We start from the raw sequence: 19,968 nt of genomic DNA, 5'->3' as shown, positions 1-19,968 counted from the left end.
AAGCTTCCTACACTCAATAAACTTTGCTTTGCTGCCCACCACTCTTTGTCTGGTCTACCTCTTCATTCTTTGAAGTGACGTGACCAAGAACCTCGCGACCAAAGGAAAAGAAATCCTGCAACAGAACTACCACTTTAGAACAGAGGTAAGCGTGATTAGGACCCTAGTATTCCAGCATTCCCGACCAAGGTAGATCCTCTGTTACATGAGTGGGCTGGATGGAAAAAGGAGCCTCCATCTCTCAACCACACTTACCCCGGACTTAGCCTTAATATCAGGTAGCTCGGGGCAGGGTGAGAATTGCAGACATCCTGCTCCTCCCACTGGGATCGTGGGGAGAGGAGGCCCTGTGTTCTTGATTGCAGCAGACTGACTGGTCAGCTGGTCTTGACTGAAATACCACAGATTCTCACTCACTTTTCTTATCAAATTTTCATAGATTTTCTTGAATAGATGTTTTTTCATTTGCTATTTTCTCTTAGGACTATTTCTAAGGCTTTAAATGATTGTGGTTTGCTTGTTTTAAAATAATCTTCATTAGGAGCACCTGGGTGGTTCAGTTGGTTGAGTGTAGGATTCTTGATTTCCGCTCAGGTCCTGATCTCAGTCAGGGTCGTGAGACCGAGCCCCAAGATGGGTTCCATGCTGAGCATTTTAGAGTTCTCTCACTCTAAAACATAAAAAATAATTTTCATCAGTTTCACTAGGGAGTGGGTCACTGGACCTCTTCATGCTGTCATGCCAGTAGTTAATCTCTTGGCAGTATTCTTCTAAGTTTCCTATAAGCTTAAATTGAATTGAAAAGTTAAGGGAAGGGCGCCTGGGTGGCTCAGTCATTAAGCGTCTGCCTTTGGCTCAGGTCGTCGGGCTCCCTGCTCAGCAGGGGAGCCTGCTTCTCCCTCTCCCACTCCCCCTGCTTGTGTTCCCCTCTCTCGCTGTGTCTCTCTCAAATAAATAAATAAAATCTTAAAAAAAAAAAAAATGACCTGAGCCGAAGGCAGACGCTTAACGACTGAGCCACCCAGGCGCCCCGAAGAAGGAGAATATCTTAACAACACAAAAAAAGTTAAGGGAAAAAAACACAAGAAAGTGGTTATTAGGAATAAATATTTTAAAAGACAAAGTGCTTTCACATTTGTTATTTATTATTATTCCCAAGCACCGATAACAAACACTAGCGGTGCTTGCTTGCTCCTTATGACAACTACAACTATTTTAAACAAACACCCTGGGTTCAGCCTATCCAGTTATTGAGAAAGAGGACAATTTCACTTTACCCTTCAAGGTTCTTTTGTCTGGTCCAAGAATTAAATTAACATATGACAGATTAACAGGAGAATATAAAATTTATTTGCCTTTCAAGCAATCAGGCAATTGAGGCTTATCTGCTATCCAGGGGTAAGGAGAAGGGGTAAGAGGTCTGGGACTTCAAAGGGAAGGAAGACAATTCACAGGAAGATGAAAGAGTAAATGTTTGGTAAACAAATGTTTGCTGGCCATACAGAAACAATGGGATTTAGAGAGGAATTTTAACAAACAGACTTTGCTAAATTCTTCTCTGTCTAAAACACCTTCTCTGTCCTATTATACTGTAGTAAACTATGGTCAGACAGCTCTCTTCCCAGAGCAGGTCCTCCATCTACAGTCTTCTAAGCTACAGGGAGGGTCAAAGTTTCTTCCAGAGTCTTTTGTTTCTTAAAAATAATCACCTCAAGTAATCCACATGCCAAAGGGACACATTTCGGGGTGACAGTTTTCTCCCCTACACAGTCGAGGGTGTTAACAGCTGGTTGGCTGTGGTACAGGAGTGTTTTAATTCAAAGGGACTCATTGGGGTCGGTGAGTGGGAGCGCTGGGGTTTTGGAATATAGGTGAGGTTCACTGGAGTGCAGTGTGGAGCCAAGGGCGGAGAAAGAATTTTTGAGACGTCTCTGATGCAAAAAGGTGGTTTATTAAAGCAAGGGGACAGGACCCGTGGGCACAGAGAGCTGCCCTGGGTTTGTGAGAGGTAGCTGATTGTCTACTGTGGGGTTGGGGGACTAAGGAAAAGGGAGGTTTCAGAAAGATTGTCTTATGTTAAAGAAGACTCACAGGATACCTGGAGACTTTGCCATTGTCAAGTTAAGGTTGTTTCTCCTAGAAAGCAAGGCATTAACAGTAAGACAGTTGGGAGCCTCCTGGAGGAACATTTCACTCTGCCCGCTTCAAGTATCTGTCAATGGGCTGCAGGTTATAAGGACATTTCATTGTATCTACATTTCCTGCTGAAGCTAGGTTATTGATAGAAATGCTTTGTTCTTGTAAATTGCTAAGACATTTGTAACCCGAGGGAGACTCCTGTCTTGCAGGATTGTGAGCTCTATAAGTTAACTATTTGTTTTTCCTTTCCTTAGCTTTAGGGCAGCCAGGAGTGCCTGAGGAATGTCACACCTGTTCCATCTGGGGGAGGGGGTTGTGGGATGTCAGCTTCTGCTTTGTCCCCTTCTGCTCCCTCATCAGCGGCGTCTCTGGGCCTAGCACAGTGACCGGTAGGCCATCAAACTTTCTTAGCGTAAAGTGCCCAGAGAAGTCTTGAGTGAGAAAGGCCAATGGAGGCGGGACTGGGGCTGGAAGGCGCCACGTCCGCTAACAGGCTTAGACTTTCAGTTTCCTTTTCTTCCTCTTTCAGGCGTCCTTGTCAGCAAAGCCTGATAGGTCGAAGCCTAAGAAGAGCCCCGCGGTGAGCAAGACGGTACGTGCCCAGCGCTTGCTCCCCTGACTCCCCACCCTCCCCAGATCCCAGATCCTATGCCCCCCTCCCCCCCACCCCGGTGCCGCCTCTCCCGCCCCTCGCAGCTACTCCCGGACTAGCTCTTCCCGGAACTGGCCTGGGACGGGGTTAGGGGAGGAGTGGGCCTTCCGGCAGATGACTCAGTCCGCTAGGGTCCTATTTGCTGTTTGTGGGGCAGGGGCCGGCGCAGGCGGAGGGGGCGTGGAGGGGGCGGCAGCCGCGGGACAAACCTCCAGACAAACGGGCTCCGTCGGCCGGTTCTCCCCAGCCCGGGATCTCAGGTGGGTCGCGGGAGGCTGCAGGAGTCCCGGGTGCTGTCCGGAAGCTCCCCCCAGCCCCCCACCGGGTCACATAACCGTTGCCCAACACTGAAGCTCCAGAGGACGAGTAAACGTTGCTTAAAGTCATCCTGAGAGTTGCTCAATTCCCGGGACAAACTGTTCTAAAGCCTCGGCAGCGTCCTTTCGAAAAGTTGATGAGAAAGAAGACTTTTCCGGCATGATTACGTGTCTCCGCGGTAGTAGCCAGCCTGGCAGGAATTTTCACTTTATTGCAATAGCCGGGTGAAATAGGTCAGGGTTGTTTTGCACAGCGGTGTACTATATATTTTGGCAAACTGCAAGGAAACTTCCTTGCCAAAGTTTGGAATGACTAGTAAGATTTTTGTAAAGCCTTAACATAGACTTGTTCCCCGCTCCCCGCCTTTCCCCTCATCAACAAACAAACAAACAAACAAAAACTGGGAAATGTTAAGTTGATTTCAAGATGTTCCTGCTTGACGGTGTCCGGATTTGGACAGAAGGACATGTTCTTTTTAAACATTAACAGTGGAATGCAATAGAACAAAGACCAGGGAGGCATAGTTTTGGTTCTAGGGAACAGGAAATGAGTAGGGCGTGGGTTAGGAAGGACTAAAGCCCTCTCGAATTATTTTCATTTGTTGACATTGACATTTAATTTACGCAATGAGATTTTAGTCCCGATAGAGAATAAAATATGTTAAGCATTTTGGACACGGACAAACCCGGATAATCTAAAACTAAGACGGGGCTCTGATGGGCTTGACCTACTTTAGGTAAGAGAGTTCAGATAAGAGGAACAGAATTTTTGGTATTTTTCCTCTAGTGGTTCCCCTAAATGATCTTACAAAAAAGTTTCAGTGGGAGAAAATTTCGCTTAACACCAAAATTACAAAGAAAACTAAAGACTCGGGTTTGGAAGGGAATTTTGAATGTTTGCCGTAAAGAAGTTTTCATCTTTCATGCTAACATTTATTTTACTTACAGCTTCTGGGATGGATGTCCTGATTAAAATGGCTTTCTCTAACGACTGAACGTTTTCTACTTCTGTTTGTAACTGACATTTGCACTGCTCTTTAACACTGTATTACTTACTAGCTCGCGCCCGCTTTCGGAGGTGAATCCGCCTGCAGGCCTGCCGCGGTGGGGTGCGCCTTGCCCCCTGGGCGTCTTGCACGACCGCGGTGGGGGAGGGGCGGGAGGGAGCGTATTCTCAGGCAGTTTGCAGCGGTGGCAGGCGGCCTGCTGGAAGCTGCGCCCGAAATAGGTTCGGTCTCTGCGGCGCGCGGAGTCACAACTTCGCCCTCAGCGCGTAGGTGGGGAGCAGCCACAAAACCCACTCATTCTCCGCGAGCAGCACGTAATTCCCCCGAGCTCCACGTGGCCCGTTGCCTACCCAAGGGAGAGTTTCGGGACAGCCGCGGGTGTACCCTTGTGGAGTTTTTTCAGATGCGGGGGCGGAGGGTTCTCGAACCTTAAGTCTCTCGTCGGCTGCCTGGAAGAGGCGCACAGGCGCTTAGCTGCAAGAGGTTCCCGGAAGCCATCTGCAGAGTCCACTTGTTGATGGGTGTACTCCACTTTCTGGAGTACTCCCCACGCCGGTTTCCCGGAGCTGCAGTCCTTCACGGGTGGGTCTCGCTCCCGCCCGAGATCTAGCGGGAAGAGCCGGGGCTGCCCGGGCGTGAGTAGACTAAGAATCCTGTCCGTCTCTCCTCTCTCGACCCGAGCCCCAGTGCTGGAGTCGCCTGGGCTCCGGGGGTGTAAGGGCACTGCTCCTGACCCCCCCCCCAAATGGATTGAGCCGCTTTTAGCCCCTCTGGTCTGTTCTGGAGCCTCCTGGGGACTCACCTACAGCAGTCCCGAGGCACCAGGCGTGTCACTGTTTTAAATCTCAGGAATGGACTCCGTTTGGTTTTCTTCCTTGTAGGGTCCCAAAGGCTAATTAAACTCGTGTTTATGGACTGAACTTGCCTCCTTTCCTTTGATTCGGTGTAATCCTGCCAACATTTATTGAACTCCTATGGGCCAGGCTGAGTTCTGGGTGCTGGGGACATAGAGATGGATCTGAACTTGGTTCCTTCCTCCCGCAGAAGCTCACAGAGTGGTTGGGGGAGCCCAAGCAAAGTTACCTACCCGGGTAACTTAGATTCAAGGCAGCCTAGACAGGGGCCACTGACAGCCAAGAATGGGAGGAAGACAGTTGGGCCACGCTGGAGAAGTAATGACAGGTAACAGAGGGCAACGTGTACTCACGCTCATTCTTGCTTTCCTTACTATCCATCAGTGAGGTAAGAAACACTATCATTACTGCAATGCCCTATTTCTCCTTTATGTTCAGCTCCTGTCACTTACTCTCAGAAGACTCCATAACCTACCACCACATGTTCCCTTCCTCTATACTTTCATACATTTGGTGGTTGTCTTTACGCTTACCATAGAATTGCACTTAACACTCTGTATTGTAATGCTTTTCTTCAAAAACTTTTCAGTTAAGTTGTATTATAATTATCTGTGTTAAAATATATGCAAAGTAAATAGAGAGAGCCCTTAGGAGTCCATTCCCTAAGATAACAGAAGGTTGAAGTTTAATGTTTTTTCCAGACACTTTATACACTCAAATACAGACTTTTAAATGTTTTTAAAATATTTATTTTGTATGATGCTTTTTCTTCAATTGCATTTCAGAACTGGTGTTTATTTTTTTTCTATTAACATCTTCTTTTCTCAGATGGAATTTCACTCCCCTCCAACGTCAGTGTTTCTAATGAAAGATTTTTTTCCTAATGACCACTTTTCTCTTTTTGAGAATGTGTGTATCCACAGTTTACACTTAATTCATTTGCTTGTTTATATGTCTCCAATGTTTTTTCTCCCTCAGTTCTGGATTTAGAGAAGTCTTTTCTTCTTTGACCCCATGTACATATGAATACATATATATATATAAATATATATAAATATTTTCTTTCCAGATAACACTGCTTCTTTCTCTGCTTTTAGCCACTTTGTCTTTATTTGGCCATTTAAGTTTTTGTGCAAAACAGACCAACAGCTTCTTCATTGTTTTCCTCTTATTCTATACATTGGGTTGTCATCTTTGGTAATTCAGTGCTTATGAAAGAACTAACCTTCACCCATGTGATACCACATTCATCTGTATATTCAAGATGGTTTGTGTCTTCTGCAGGGAACTCTTCAATTGGAGAAATTAACCCATTTTATTTATATTAATATCTATATACTTAAGTTTTTCAGTGTAATTAAAAAATCCTCTTGTAGCTACTTGCTCCAAGGTTTAGAATGTTCCTCAGGCTAATGGCTTCAGTCTATCATCTGATTTTACAAGTGGGAACCAAAGCTTCCTTATCTACTTGTCAAATTCTTGAGCTTTTTTTTTAATCTTTTGGATCTTCCCTTTAGCTTACTGTATCTTTTTTGTTTGTTTTTGGTTTTGTATTTTACTTGAAGCTTTCAAAAAGTATCGTTCTTAAAATCAATGATTTTGTTTTAAAGAGTAGATGCATGACAAATCTGGCTTGGATACTGTCTGGTGAATGAACCAAATTCCTTGCAAGAATGACCAAAGCTTGATTCAGAGTTGAGTAAAATAAATCAATAATAAGTGAATCCCTTCATTCAGCATTTACTGAGCACCTGCATTTACTGAGTCTATCTTTTTTAGCTGGATTGTCAACAGGAATGTCAAGGAACCTAGAAAGAGGGAGCAGGAAGGAGATCAGAACAGTTAAATAGGTACCAGAGATAGTGATGAGGCTGAGGCAAATGGGGAATTTTTATTTTCTTCTTTACTTTTCTCCATTTTCCAGATTTACCTATAGCATGCAAGTAGTGCTTTTTATAATTAGGAAAAAGAATGCTATATAGAAGAATCGCAAGGGCTTTATATCTCCATTATTATGCACAACTTCTGATTTTGAACAGGACTATCTCCTGACGGGCCAACCTTGGAGAATCCATTGTATGAACTGAACAAATATACTTGCTAGGTTGAATTTTTACTTCAAGCTAGTCTTGTATAGATGGGCTTCAGTGCAGAGAAATGTCTGCAAAGTAATTTATTTTAGTGTGGCATAATTGGACAGATAGGGTTGTTTCTTGAGCCCTATCTAATTCCTTTGATGAAATCCCTGAGGAGAAGGATTGTGTATTTTCCTGATTGCGGTTGTATGGTGATAAAGATGACCTACAAAGAACAGGCTAGGTCACAGCCCTCCTTTGCACTGCTTGGAACTAAGATCTGGTCTCTGACCTAAGGCTTTGCTGAAGCATTAAAATTTGGAGTCTTGCTCAAACTCAGCTTTGCCTGTTGCTTTTTGTTGTTGAGGAAATTGAAGCCTCAGCAATTGATGAATGCAGTAAATGCTTCACACTGCCCTATGGCTGTTTTTCAGTCACGTGAGTGAATATAGTGATTGTTCATGGACAATTAGTTGTGTCTTAAACTTACACCATCTCATACAAGGTATTAGTAATTTTGATGATGTCCTATTTGAGGAGATAATTCTTTAAATTTAGGCACTTTTTTTTTTTAAGGATTTTATTTATTTATTTGACAGAGACACAGCGAGAGAGGGAACACAAGCAGGGGGAGTGGGAGAGGGAGAAGCAGGCTTCCCGCCGAGCAGGGAGCCCGAGGCGGGGCTCGATCCCAGGACACTGAGATAGTGACCTGAGCTGAAGGCAGATGCCTAACGACTGAGCCACCCAGGTGCCCCAAATTTAGGCACTTTTGAGGCCATCCTGAGAGAATTATACCACATGCAGAGGACTGGCCTAGAGGTTTGGTAAAAATGAAAATCTTGACACATAAATCTGAGAGTTTTAAAAATTATGGTAATGGCAAAGGATAAAATTTTAGCTACAGGTACAGTGAGACAGACCTTTTGTTAAAAGGCCAGGGGATCCACCGAGGTTGGCTAGAGACATTGTATTCTGCCTGTTGAAGATGAGGTCCTGTCGGCTCCTAGGAAGCCCTTTATAGGAGTCCTGTATCAGGCTCACCAAGCCTCTTACAATCACACAGTAAGCCACTCTTAAACAACAGCATTGTTATCCCTTATATTTGCAAAACCTTCCTTTCACAATTTTTTTCCTGGATCTAACAGCCGGGTTTCAAGTATGATACCTATGTCAACACCAGCTCCATCTTGCTTCATTGTAGGTTACGAAAGGATGACTAGGCATCCCACGTGTGTGGGCCTGCTGGAGCTGTGTAATGATGGCCAGTCAGTTCTTGGGAGGGTGAACTTGGTAAGCCTGGCCACGGCTCAGCATAGCCTAATGAAGATGAACGAGAACCTACCTGTCCTCAAGGACCTTACCACATATGATAGATACCCAACCAGAATAAGATAAATGTCAGAAGAGAGTAAAAACAGTGCTACAAAGCAGCAGGAAATGACCTGACTTAGGGATCAAGATAAGCTTATGGAAGAGAAGCCTTGAAAGATGGGATAGAATTTCAATAGGCAGAGACTGGGAAGAGGGAAGGGGCTTTCCAAAGGGAGGCAAATGCTTGAGAAAAGAGGTTGGGACAGAAAAGCCCTGTCCAGAGAACATTGAGTTATCTATTTGTCACGAGTTAAATTACAAGTTGGGTCTTCTTGGGGCAATACTCTTAGGTACTTGGGCTACGTAGGAGAAGTTTGCCCTCATAGAAATTTAACTTTGGTTAAGATGGAATGGGCCATGGGGCACCTGGGTGGCTCAGTTGGTTAAGTGTCTGCCTTTGGCTCAGGTCAGGATCCCAGGGTCCTGGGCTCCAGCCCTGTGTCAGGCTCCTTGCTCAGCAGGGAGTCTGTTTCTTCCTCTCTCTATACCTCTTCTCCTGCTTGTGCTCTCTCACTCTCTTTCTCAAATAAATAAAGTCTTAAAAAAAAAAAAGATGGAGTGCCTGGGTGTTTCAGTCAGTTAAGCGTCTGCCTTTCGCTCGGGTCGTGATCCTCGGGTTCTGGGATCGAGTCCTGTATCGGGCTCCCTGCTCCTTGGGGGGCCTGCTTCTCCCTCTGCCTCTACCTCTCCCTCTCTCTCTGTCTGTCATGAATAAATAAAATAAAATAAAATAAAATAAAATAAAAAGATGGAGTGAGCCATTGCATTGAATGGATTTACTTTTATTGACCCTGGTGATTCTGCTTATGTTTTTGTATCTAATTAGAAGATTCATACTCTACTCTCCGTCTAGATGATTTCTCATTCTGTGGTTCTTTCATTCCCTCATTTTCTGCCACCTCTATGCAAGTGTTATGAACCAGGGAGGCGATTGGAGGTGATGTTATGTTGCAATCTGTGGGGGCTTCCCTGAGAGTCACGGGACTGAGCCCCATTAAAGAACTTTATAAAAATATCTTCCAATTCTATGTCATTTTATAATTGAGATTATCTATTGCTTGTGGGCAATTTGCTATAATTGAAATGCATGGCTTGTGAAGCCAAATAATGTTTTAATGTATATTTTTAGCTCCCGATGCATAATAATGGTCAGTAACATCTCAAATTGGAAAGTTTATGGCTCAGCCTTGGTACATGGTCCTCTAGACCATGTTTGAGTATATATCTGCAGCATTCCAGAAATCAGGAACCACATGATGATCTATTATTTATAGATCGATTATTTATAAACCTCATTTTAAATATCTGTGTGTGGGGGGAGTGTTGTGCAAAATGGCATTTCATGCACTCTCTTAGGTTTAAAATGCCTCAGGTGGAAGAGGAAAGATGGGTTTATTATATTAGCTGTTTGAATTGTTACCCACACAGCCCACCTCCACCAATTCTGTACACGCATGGAAGGTGAAGGTGGCTTCTCTTAGGTTTGGGATGACTTCACCGAACTCCAGCGAGATAGCCACATCCTCTTTTGCCCAGGATCATGTAACCCCTTCTCCTTGATACTTTCAGTCTTCTGGGCGACTCTCTGAGGGACCTGATGTTTCTGTTTCAGTGGGGATTTCCAGACACCTGAAAGTTCCAGCTTTAGAGGCTGCTTCCTGCAGATGGTGAAGCTGGCTCTCCTCCATCACCCCCCAGTTTGGTGGTGTCCTGAGAAGTAACATTTGCTTTCATACTGTGGCCATGCTTGTTTTCCTGCCACACTGTGACTTTGCTTCAGGTAGAGAAGCAGTACAAAGAATGGAGGATTCAGTATGTCTTTGGAGAGGTTAAGGTATGATGGGAATTAGTCATGTTGGTGGCTGTGTTATTGATTACAAAGAATGTCGTGTGCTTCAGATACCAGATGGTTTGGAGGCAAAGTGACATTCTGGTGAGAAAGATTGAGAAACCTGACTTAAGTTAACCACATTTTACTGTCACCTGTTGGGGCCAATGCTGGGTACCAGGGAGGTATGTCCATCATACTGTAATGATACAAAGAAGTTACTGGCCAAGTCTGTGTGGACTCTTCCCAGGAAAGCTTTACACAGTGGGAGATGCTTCAGCTGGCCCTAAAAGCTGAGAAGGGTTTTGCTGGACAGGTAAGTGGAAGAGGGTAGTCCAGGCAAAGGCATAGAGGCGTGGGAAAGAACTCTGTGTTGAGGTTAGGCTGAAGCCACATGTGCAAAGTATGTGTTAATGAAAGATGAGGGCAGGTGCTGGACCACAAGAGGCCTTGAATGCAAAGAAAATTGGAACCTGCAATGGGAGACGAGGAATCATTGGAAGGTTTGAATTAGGAAAATGACTTAGTTCAAGCATGGACTTCAGAAAGTTCATTCTGATAGAGGATTGATTTGGAGGGGTTGAGACCAGAGGCAGGAAAAACAGAAAGACCAGGAGAAAAGTCCTGTGTGAGAGATAGATACTAGGGTACACCCTCATTTAAGGAACAGGTGCAGAAAGAGGGTGCTGAGGAGTCACAGAAGGTTAGGGAGGGACTGTGTAGAATATAGTGGTGTGAGGTGAGCCAAAGCAGTTTCCAGTAGGGATTAATCAGCAGCATCAGATGGGATAGGGTGCCCAGGTAAAAGAGAACTTCCAAGTGAACTTGGATGTGGCCACTAGGTCACCAAGTCCCCTACAAGAGCACTGTTGGCAGGACTGGGACACTAGGGTGTGCAGAGTGAGGCACTCACTCAGGCACAACATTTAAGGGGGTGCTCAATTCAATAATCGAGAAATTTTTAGTGCAATATTTTGAAAAAAATTGACATTCATGCAAAAAATTCACAGTGAGCAAACTGTCAAAATTTAAAATAGACACAGCATCAGTTTACGGATTTTTCTTTGGCCTCAGTTCCAGTATGGCTCCATACTGAGTGTCATTTTGTAAAGGATACGGTGAGAGGGAGGATTCAGGTAGGAGCTAATTGAGGAGAGAATTGAAGTTGTAGGAATTGAGGCACTGAGTGCAGACTCTTCCTTCATGAGGTTCCTGCTTTACGTGAAGGGAAATAAAGCGAAAGGGTGGTTGGCTTCAGGATCTCAGGCTTAAGGGATTTTTTGTTTTATTTATTTATTTTTTTTTAAGAGAGGAGAGACTTGAACGTATTTACAAGCTAGAGGTAGAGAGAGGTTGACGAAAGAGTAGTTGTAGGGGCTCATGGAGACAGGAGGGCACACGGGGAGTGGTGGGAAGGTGGAAGATTGTGGGAATTTACTCCTGATAAATGGCAAGTTCGACCTTTGAGAAATGGCACCAGTGGGTGGTGGTAAGGTACAAGAAAGCCATGAAGGCTGGAGTTCTGGCAGAGGTGGGAAAGGAGCTGACCAAGGTCCTGTAAAAGCAATTGCTGAGCAGCAATAAGGGGCCAGCTCAGCTTGAAAGCCACAAGCATTTGGTGTGATCTTTTCCCCCTCTCCTCAGCATGACTTGCTACTCTAAATGTATGAGTGGAGGAGGCTCACCATCTGAAGATGGGATGCTGGGGTGGCCGACCATCCTGAGACTCCTGGGACTGAGGAGTGTCCTGAGAACACAGGCTTTTTGGTGCTAAGACTGGAAAGTCCTGGCAAGCCGGGACCAGTCCTATACCAGAAGTATTGCAGAGCTGGTGGTCAGGAGGCAAAGGGCAGATAAATGCAGGTACTGGTCAGAGTGAGTTCCCATGTGTCAAGGTCTAGTCTGGGGAGAAAAGGAAGTGAGTCATTACTGGGTAGCAACTTGTGAAACTCCATCTATTCATTGATTCATTCAACAGATACTGATGAAATGCCTACTATGAGTCGGGCACTGGGGTCCTTCCACAGGAATTGCACAGAAGGAATATCCTTCTGTGGTGACTAAGGTCAGCTGGTGCTCAGGACCCATTCTCATCTCTGTCTAGACGATGGAAAGTTACAAACTGCATTTCCTAGACTCCTTTACAGCCGGGATGTGAACTAAGTTCTGCCAGCTAGGTGCATTCAGGTAAGATTGGTAAACAGAAATGAGGTAGAGGCCAATAGCTGGCTGCTTTTCTTAGTTCCTCTGTTGGCAAGCATGATGGTGGTGAGGTAGGGATTTGGGCAGCAGCGTTATGGTGTCCAGTCACCAGCTTTGGAGATGTTGGAAGCAGGTGGGATGGTCGACTGCTTTCTGATCTCTGGGTCACTTCCATGCAGGTGAGCCCAGCACTCCCAGGGATAGCCTCCTGATTCCCCACTGGCCTGGCTTAGACAAGATCTTTCGGGGTTCTATAGGAGCTTTTCTCAGAAGCCCAGGCAAGAACCCTTTCATCCAACCCTTGCAACAGTTTTGCAAGCATCCATATTAAATGTATTTCTACTGAAAATACCGGGAGTGCTTTCTGTCTCTAGAACCTGGCACCGCTCCTTCTATTAGTGTTGTGGATACTAACGCTGATGACATCGGCTTTGTTTGGTGTTAACTAGCAACCGTTCCATGACTTCTACTTGAGAAATGAAACTAGAGCTGGTCTTAGGTTTAGTTGCTTTGCTCGTGAAGTTTGAAGCACTGTGGAGAGTTTGTGTGGGTGTGGAAAAGAAAGGGGAGACAATTATTAAGCTAGAATTTGCCAGTGGGGGAGGAAAGAAAAGGGGGATTTCGTACAAATTTTAGAAAACATACCCAGATGCCAGTTTTGTCTGGCGAGGGAAGGTGAACTGCTTAAAACAGTAGAGTGAAACAAAACTGGCAGAATATCGATCAGTCAGGAGGAGTGGGTATTTGAGAGCAAGAAAGAACAAGAGTTGGGCTTGGATTACCCCTTTGTCCTTCAGCAGAGGGAGGAGAAGCAAGTGACTTCTGAGGAGGAGAGTGGAGTGTAGAGCTAGACAACTCAGCGAGGGGGAGCTGGGAAGTGCCAAGGACCGTCCTTTCTCAGAACTTCTAAAGAACTCATTGTACTTGCTACCCCCTCCTAACCCCCTCTACCCCATCTTTTGAACCATGTTAAATAAAATCTGACGTGTTCTTTTGGAGGATAACTTTGGAATGCCTCTAGGCTTGCTTTCTTTCTTTTTTTTAAAAGATTTTATTTATTTATTTATTTGACAGAGAGAGAGACAGCGAGAGAGGGAACACAAGCAGGGGGAGTGGGAGAGGGAGAAGCAGGGCTTCCCGCGGAGCAGGGAGCCCATTTCGGGGCTCCATCCTAGGACCCTGGGATCATGACAAGGCAGCTCAGTCAGTTAAGCGACTGCCTTCGGCTCAGGTCATGATCCTGGAGTCCCAGGATCAAGCCCCCTGTCCGGCTTCCTGCTCAGCGGGAAATCTGCTTCTTCATCTCCCTCTGCCCCTCCCCACTTATGTTCTCTTTCTCTCTCTCAAATAAATAAAATCTTTAAAAAAAAAAGAAAACCTACAGGGTTCCCCTTTGGTTTATTATTGTTTTTTAATTTTATTGTACTGAGGTCAGAGAATGTGGTATAATGTACATTTATTTTGACATCTGTATACCTATTTCTCGGCCTATAAAGTAAAATGTTACAAGTTCAGTCATTTCCCCTGTGCATTTTTATCTAGTCACATTCTGTTCATGCTGTAATGGAAACCACTTTTCTGAATTCAGTATTTATTATTACTGTGTGTTTTTTCATATTTTTACTACACACACACATTGCTAAACAATATATGGTTATTATTTTTAACATTTAGGATTTTAATGTAAATTAATTGTATGGTATGTATGCTTTAGCAACTTGCTTTCTGCTTCAGCAAAAATATTTGTTGTTTTGTGTTTTGTTTGTGAGATTCATGTAGTTCTAGTTCAGTCATTTTCAGGGCTGTACAGTGTTTCATTAAAGGATTATAATATTTTATTCAGTCTCTTCTTGATAGCCTTTTAGATGGTTGATGGTTTCCTTTTTTTTTTTTTTTTTGCTATAACATCTATTGCTGCTAGAAACATTGTGTATATGCCTTGGTATACCTGTCTGAGAGTTTTTAAGGGATATTTACATAGGAATGAAATCTTCATGTCATAATGTATGTTTTAATCTTTATCAGATAATGCCAAATTGTTCTTCAAAGTAGTCATACTACTTTATGATTCCTCCAGTAACATTGGAGATTCTATATTTCTCTGACATTTGGTAAAGCATTTAACTGATGTGAAATAATACCTCATTGTACTTTAAATTTGCATTTCTCTGACTACTCTTATGGCTCAAACATCTTTTCATATCGTTAGTAGCTATTTGGGTTTTTTCTTCTGGGAAGTACCTGTTGCCTATTTTTCCTTTGAGTTGCTTGTCTTATTGATTTGCAGAAATGCTTTCTTTCTTTCTTTTCTTTTTTTTAAAGATTTTATTTTTAAGTAATCTCTACACCCAATGTGGGGCTTAAACCCACAACCCTGGATCAAGAGCCACATGCTCTATTGACGGAGCCAGCCAGGCGACCCTGCAGAAGTGCTGTCTATGTTCTGGATACAAATTCTTTATTAAGTAAATATGATGCATTTGTCTTCTCTGTCTGTGCTTACTCTCTTTCATTTTTAAAAGGATGCCTGCTTTTTATGTCTTACAAAATCTTTTTGTAATTGGAGGTTATAGATTTTCATTTAGACTTTTATATCCAGGACTTTAGTACAAGTGGAATTGACTTATAAATGATGTGAGGAAAGGATCCCAATTTCCTGCCTATATGTATTGAATAACCAGTTGTCCCAGCACCATTTCTGGTCCTTTCTCTATTGATTGGCAGGACCCCTCAGTCATCTGTGTGTGGATTGATTTCTGAGTTCTCACCTGGTTATTGGTTGCTTTATTATATACCCTGGTGCCATATTACATTTGTATAAAATCTTGATATCTGGTAAGGCAACTTCCTGCAACTGGTTGTTCTTAAAACTTGTATTGGCTCTTCTTGGACCTTCTCCTCCTTCACATAGGTTTAAAACCAGCTTGCCACAGTCCATGGCAAATTATTTTTTAATTTTTGATTGGACTGCTATTAAATTTATAAATTCATGTGAGTGTCTCTTATATCCAGTTTGTTCAGATTATCTAGTGCAGGGTTTCTTAATCTTGGTACTATTGGTGTCTGCAGTTGGTAATTCTTTGTTGTGGAGGATGTACGTTGAGGGATGTTTAGCAGCATCCCTGGCCTGATGACCAAAAATGTTTCAAGACATTATCAAATGTCCCCTGAGGGGTAAAACTGTCACTGATTCAGAAGTATTGATTTGGTCTATTGCAAAAATTTTCCTTATTTTCTTGAAAGTTTTCATATTTATTTAAATTCTTTCAGATGTAGGTTCCTCAGATGTGAATTTTATTTGTGTTGTCTACTGTCATGGTGATTTTTATTTTTGTGCGTGGCAGTTTTTAAGCATGAACTTGCCTCCAGCAGAATGGATGTCTTCTATGCCCTGGGTTGTGAAGGTAGCCTTATAGGGGTGGTTTTGGGTTTGCCTCTGAAGGTCTTATAGGCTTCCCTAGCTTGAGAGTGATTTTTATGTTAATGTCTTGATTTGGGATTAAAAGAAACCCTAACAAGGGGCGCCTGGGTGGCTCAGACAGTTAAGCGTCTGCCTTCGGCTCAGGTCATGATCCCAGGGTCCTGGGATCGAGTCCCGCATTGGGCTCCCTGCTCCTTGGGAGCCTGCTTCTCCCTCTGCTTCTCTCTCTCTCTCTCTCTGTCTCTCATGAATAAATAAATAAAATCTTTAAAAGAAAAAAAAAAAAAGAAACCCCAACAAAGTAGTGATTACTTGGACCCTAACTCTACTTCTCCCTTTCATGCTTCCCTTTCTCAAGTGCCTGTCACCTTTAGCTACAATTAACTGCCTCAACAGCACCCTAACATGTATACTGGTATTTTGCTGCAGGTTGGACTGACTCAGCACGGGATCTGTAGTTTTCCTTTTGATAATTTTTTCTGAATATGACAGATGCTACCACTGAGTAATTTGGATTTTGCTGCCAAACTATACCTCCATTAGGACAGAGGGAAGACAGCATGCCAGTTCTCTTGCTGAGTGTGCGTGACTGGCAGAAAGTCCTGGTATGATGGTTGGAGGGAATGAACTGAGCAGATGATTTTTTTTTTTTTTTAGCAGATAATATTTAAAAAAATGATTATCTAATGTTGTTAACTTCTTGATGGCGTTGTTATATCATTGATGACTACAAATCAGAAAGGTTGGCTACTGTTTTTAAAAATAGGGAATTTTAGGGGTGCCTGGGTGGCTCAGTTGGTTAAGCATCTGCCTTCTGCTCAGGTCATGATCCCAGGGTCCTGGGATGGAGCCCCACTGCGGTGAGGTGGGCTCCCTGCTCGGCAGGGAGTCTGCTTCTTCCTCTCCCTCTGCCACTCCCCCCTGCTTGTGCACATGCTCTCTCTCTCAAATAAATAAATAATATTAAAAAAAATAAATAAAAATAGGGAATTGAACATTTGATTTCTCATTGGTTCTTTTTCAGATAAGTCTTGTGAGTTTGGATAACATCTCATTTATTCTTCTTTTACTTATTTTATACCTTCTAGTGGGTATGAATATTTTATAGGTTGATTTATAACAACTACTAACAAAATTGTGACTTTTAGTCAATAGAATAATTACTTGACTTCCTTCCATGGAAACTAGTGCTTAGGTTAAAGTATTGTTAGCCTGTGAATAAAGTATAAATTTAGGGTCTCTGGAATGTGTAAAATTGTTATTAAGCTTTCAGATTAAAAAAAAAAAAGTCTGAGTGCCAGTTTTTCTACTTTCATTGAGCAGTCGTTTAGTAAATTCCATTTCTCCAGTTATTCATAATGGCTGTATTTAAGTGAGGTTTGGATGAATGGGCATGGGATTGGCATAGACACACCAATACTGATTAGCAAGTATACATAAGGTAAAATGTCTATTTTTATTAAGAACTCACCATTTAGCCCGATTGTGGGAAGGCCAGTGTGAAAGATATAAATTAATGATCTACTTTAAAATAAAATATTTAAAATTTTTGAAAAATGAAATAAAATTTAAAATAAATTTGATTTTGTTACTTTCAGACCCTAAAATGCTTATTAATATTTTCATTGATGGGGAACTCTGGATCTCTAGGAAATTGTGCTTACTCTAAGAATCTATTTTGTCTTTTTGTCTTTGACAGCAAAAACTATTTAATGTCCCTTATACCCCTTTTTGCTTTGACTGCCAGGAAACTCAGGGACAAAGTCACAGTCTGCTAAAATCTGTTTAGGCCTTTTGGCCTGCATATTTGCTTTGTCTTCTCTATCCTTCCACCCCATTTCGACTTTCTAACTTAATGGTTTTTTAAACTAATTTTTCCCCCTCGTCTCATATGAAAATTTTCTTGTATTTAGTGTTGCTATTTAAGATGCCTCAAACCCATTGTGGGCTGGAATTGTACATAAATAAATAAAATAGCTTCAGTGTTCCTTTCTTAAATATAGCTCAATAAATATATAAATACACTTGTACACAAATACATAGTAACAGCGACTTACAGTGGGGTTCTGTTTCCAATTATTTTTTTGCTAAGATTTACTTTTAACCTTACATGTTCTCTAATAGAAATAGACAAGGTACTGTCTCAGAACACAAGAGTTTATTTAACATAAAATACAGCCATGAAATTTTATTTACTTACTTATTTATTTGTTGCTATGAAACTTTAGAATAGAATAGACAGCACCTGCCATTTGCACCTTAAATTTTGAACAAGAATAGGTTGAGTTTCAATGGAAGCAATTAAGAATACATTTATGGCATTCCCTCCCATTGCTCCCACCCCAGTCCAGCCCTGGGACCAAGAACTTTCCCTAGATTTTCTGTCCTCATTCCTTCCTTCCACAGATACCATCAGGAACTCCTGTGATGATTGCTGACCTGAAGCAGTGTATTGAGAGTAAGGGGCCCCTAGCACTTCCACGGGCTTAGGGTCTGAAGCCGTAATCAAAACTTGACAAGGCAAAGGGGCAGGTCCAATGAGCATTCCTGATGAAGTTGTGAAAAGGACCCGGGACTCTGGGAGGATGGGTGCAGAGATGTCTGCTTATGAGGGGTTTTAGAGTAGGAGACAACTGGGAGAAAAGAGGTGGAGTAGTTCTGATACCCTGCAGAAGGTCTCTTGTCAAGACCCGTATTTGTTCAAACCTATCTGGTTGGTGTCACTTCAAGTGGGAGTTAACCCTGTGACACCAGTTTTTCTGGTCCATTTAGCTGCTTAGCCATTGGGCTTTTTCTTCTTCCTCCCACCAAGCTTATATGCCATTTATTTATTAACTCTCTCCTTGTGATTTTCTTCTTACCATATTTGACAGTCTCATAAATTCTAAGAAAGCCTGCGGGATTTTTGGGAGATGATTTGTTTCTTGTTTCACTTCCTTTAAAATGTAGGTTATCTTCTTTGTCTGTCTTGGTTTTTCGATCAGTTGCTTTGTCTACCTTCTATAGCCTTAACAATGTAAATTTAATCTTCTAGGTTAGAGAGACCAGCAAGCAAGGAAGAGCCTCTACCTTGAATGTGAGACATAAGTTACTTTGATAAGAGGATTTAAAAAATTCCCTTTTAACCACAGAACTCCGTTGGAAAGGACTTTGAAAGAAATGAAGAAAACCATCATAAATCAAGACAGCAGCCTCATGGCCTTTTATTGACTAGAGTGGAGTTTTATTACTGCAGTGTTTTGGAAGGACACTGTGCAGGATGTCTACTGAGGTCATTCATCAGGTTGAAGAGGCACTTGATGAAGACGAGAAGAAAATGCTTCTTTTTTTGTGCCGGGATGTGGCTGCAGATGTTGCTCCGCTTAATGTCAGGGACCTTCTGGATATTTTAAGTGAGAGAGGAATGCTGTCTGCCATGGGCTTGGCCGAGCTGCTCTACAGAGTGAGGCGGTTTGACTTGCTCAAGCGGATCTTCAAGATGGACAGAAAGGCAGTGGAGGCCCACTTGCTCAGGCACCCTCGCCTTATTTCGGACTATAGGTAATTCATCAGCAATTCCCAAGGCTGGACCTGGTGGGAGGGAGGGAGGTGGTCTAGGCTTATGAACAACAGAAATGAGGACAGTAAGAAAAAGCAGTGATGTTACCTTCTTTACCCATAGATTCAACTGCCTTATGATGTTACTTCATTCCTTTGAAGTCTTTGAATTCTTAGAACATGTTTGTTTAAGTAATTGGATGGAAGATCATAAAGAAAGTGGAAGGGCTGGGTAGCATGATGGATAGAATGATCTAGATAAGAATGACTAAGAGCTAGTAATTCTTGCCATCCTCTGACTGTGAGATCTGCGGTGGTCTTTCCTGGCTTATTTTCTGTGATGTCAGACTGACAGATTCTGAGAAAGGAAATAACAAGTCTGACGGTGGTCTTCCTGACCTTTGTAGAGCTCTGTGATCCCTCCTGAGTCCCCTTTGGTCTTTCCCCTGCTGAGGAGGTTAGTGAGGTGGGCTCCCTTTCTGTGAGTTCCAGTGAGGTCCTTGCCCCCAGAGGCTCGATGGGCCAGGGGTGCAGAACGAACATCCCATCGATTAACCAGCTG

At 43.0% G+C, this 19,968-nt stretch overlaps 1 protein-coding gene across 7 annotated transcripts in view; it reads left to right on the top strand.

Annotated features, from left to right (window-relative positions):
- Positions 1-2,411: 2,411 nt before the first annotated feature.
- The window catches only part of CFLAR (CASP8 and FADD like apoptosis regulator), a 57,396-nt gene continuing 39,839 nt past the window's right edge, over positions 2,412-19,968 (top strand). For 2 of the 7 annotated variants that reach the window (XM_035007396.1, XM_035007393.1), the window contains exons 1-2: positions 3,252-3,845; positions 18,904-19,409. In XM_035007396.1, the coding sequence (XP_034863287.1) occupies positions 19,129-19,409 (281 nt within the window). In that variant the 5' untranslated portion in view covers positions 3,252-3,845; positions 18,904-19,128. Of the gene's footprint in view, positions 2,732-2,847; positions 3,052-3,250; positions 3,846-4,525; positions 5,298-18,903; positions 19,410-19,968 lie in introns of those variants that run through there. The other 5 variants (XM_035007395.1, XM_035007399.1, XM_035007400.1 and 2 more) reach the window with 5 other exon arrangements.

Source organism: Mirounga leonina, unplaced genomic scaffold (assembly GCF_011800145.1).
Source record: "Mirounga leonina isolate KUSES-001 unplaced genomic scaffold, KU_Mleo_1.0 Mir_151, whole genome shotgun sequence".
NCBI classification, from domain to species: Eukaryota; Metazoa; Chordata; class Mammalia; order Carnivora; family Phocidae; genus Mirounga; species Mirounga leonina.
This window is presented reverse-complemented; position numbering and strand designations above follow the sequence as displayed.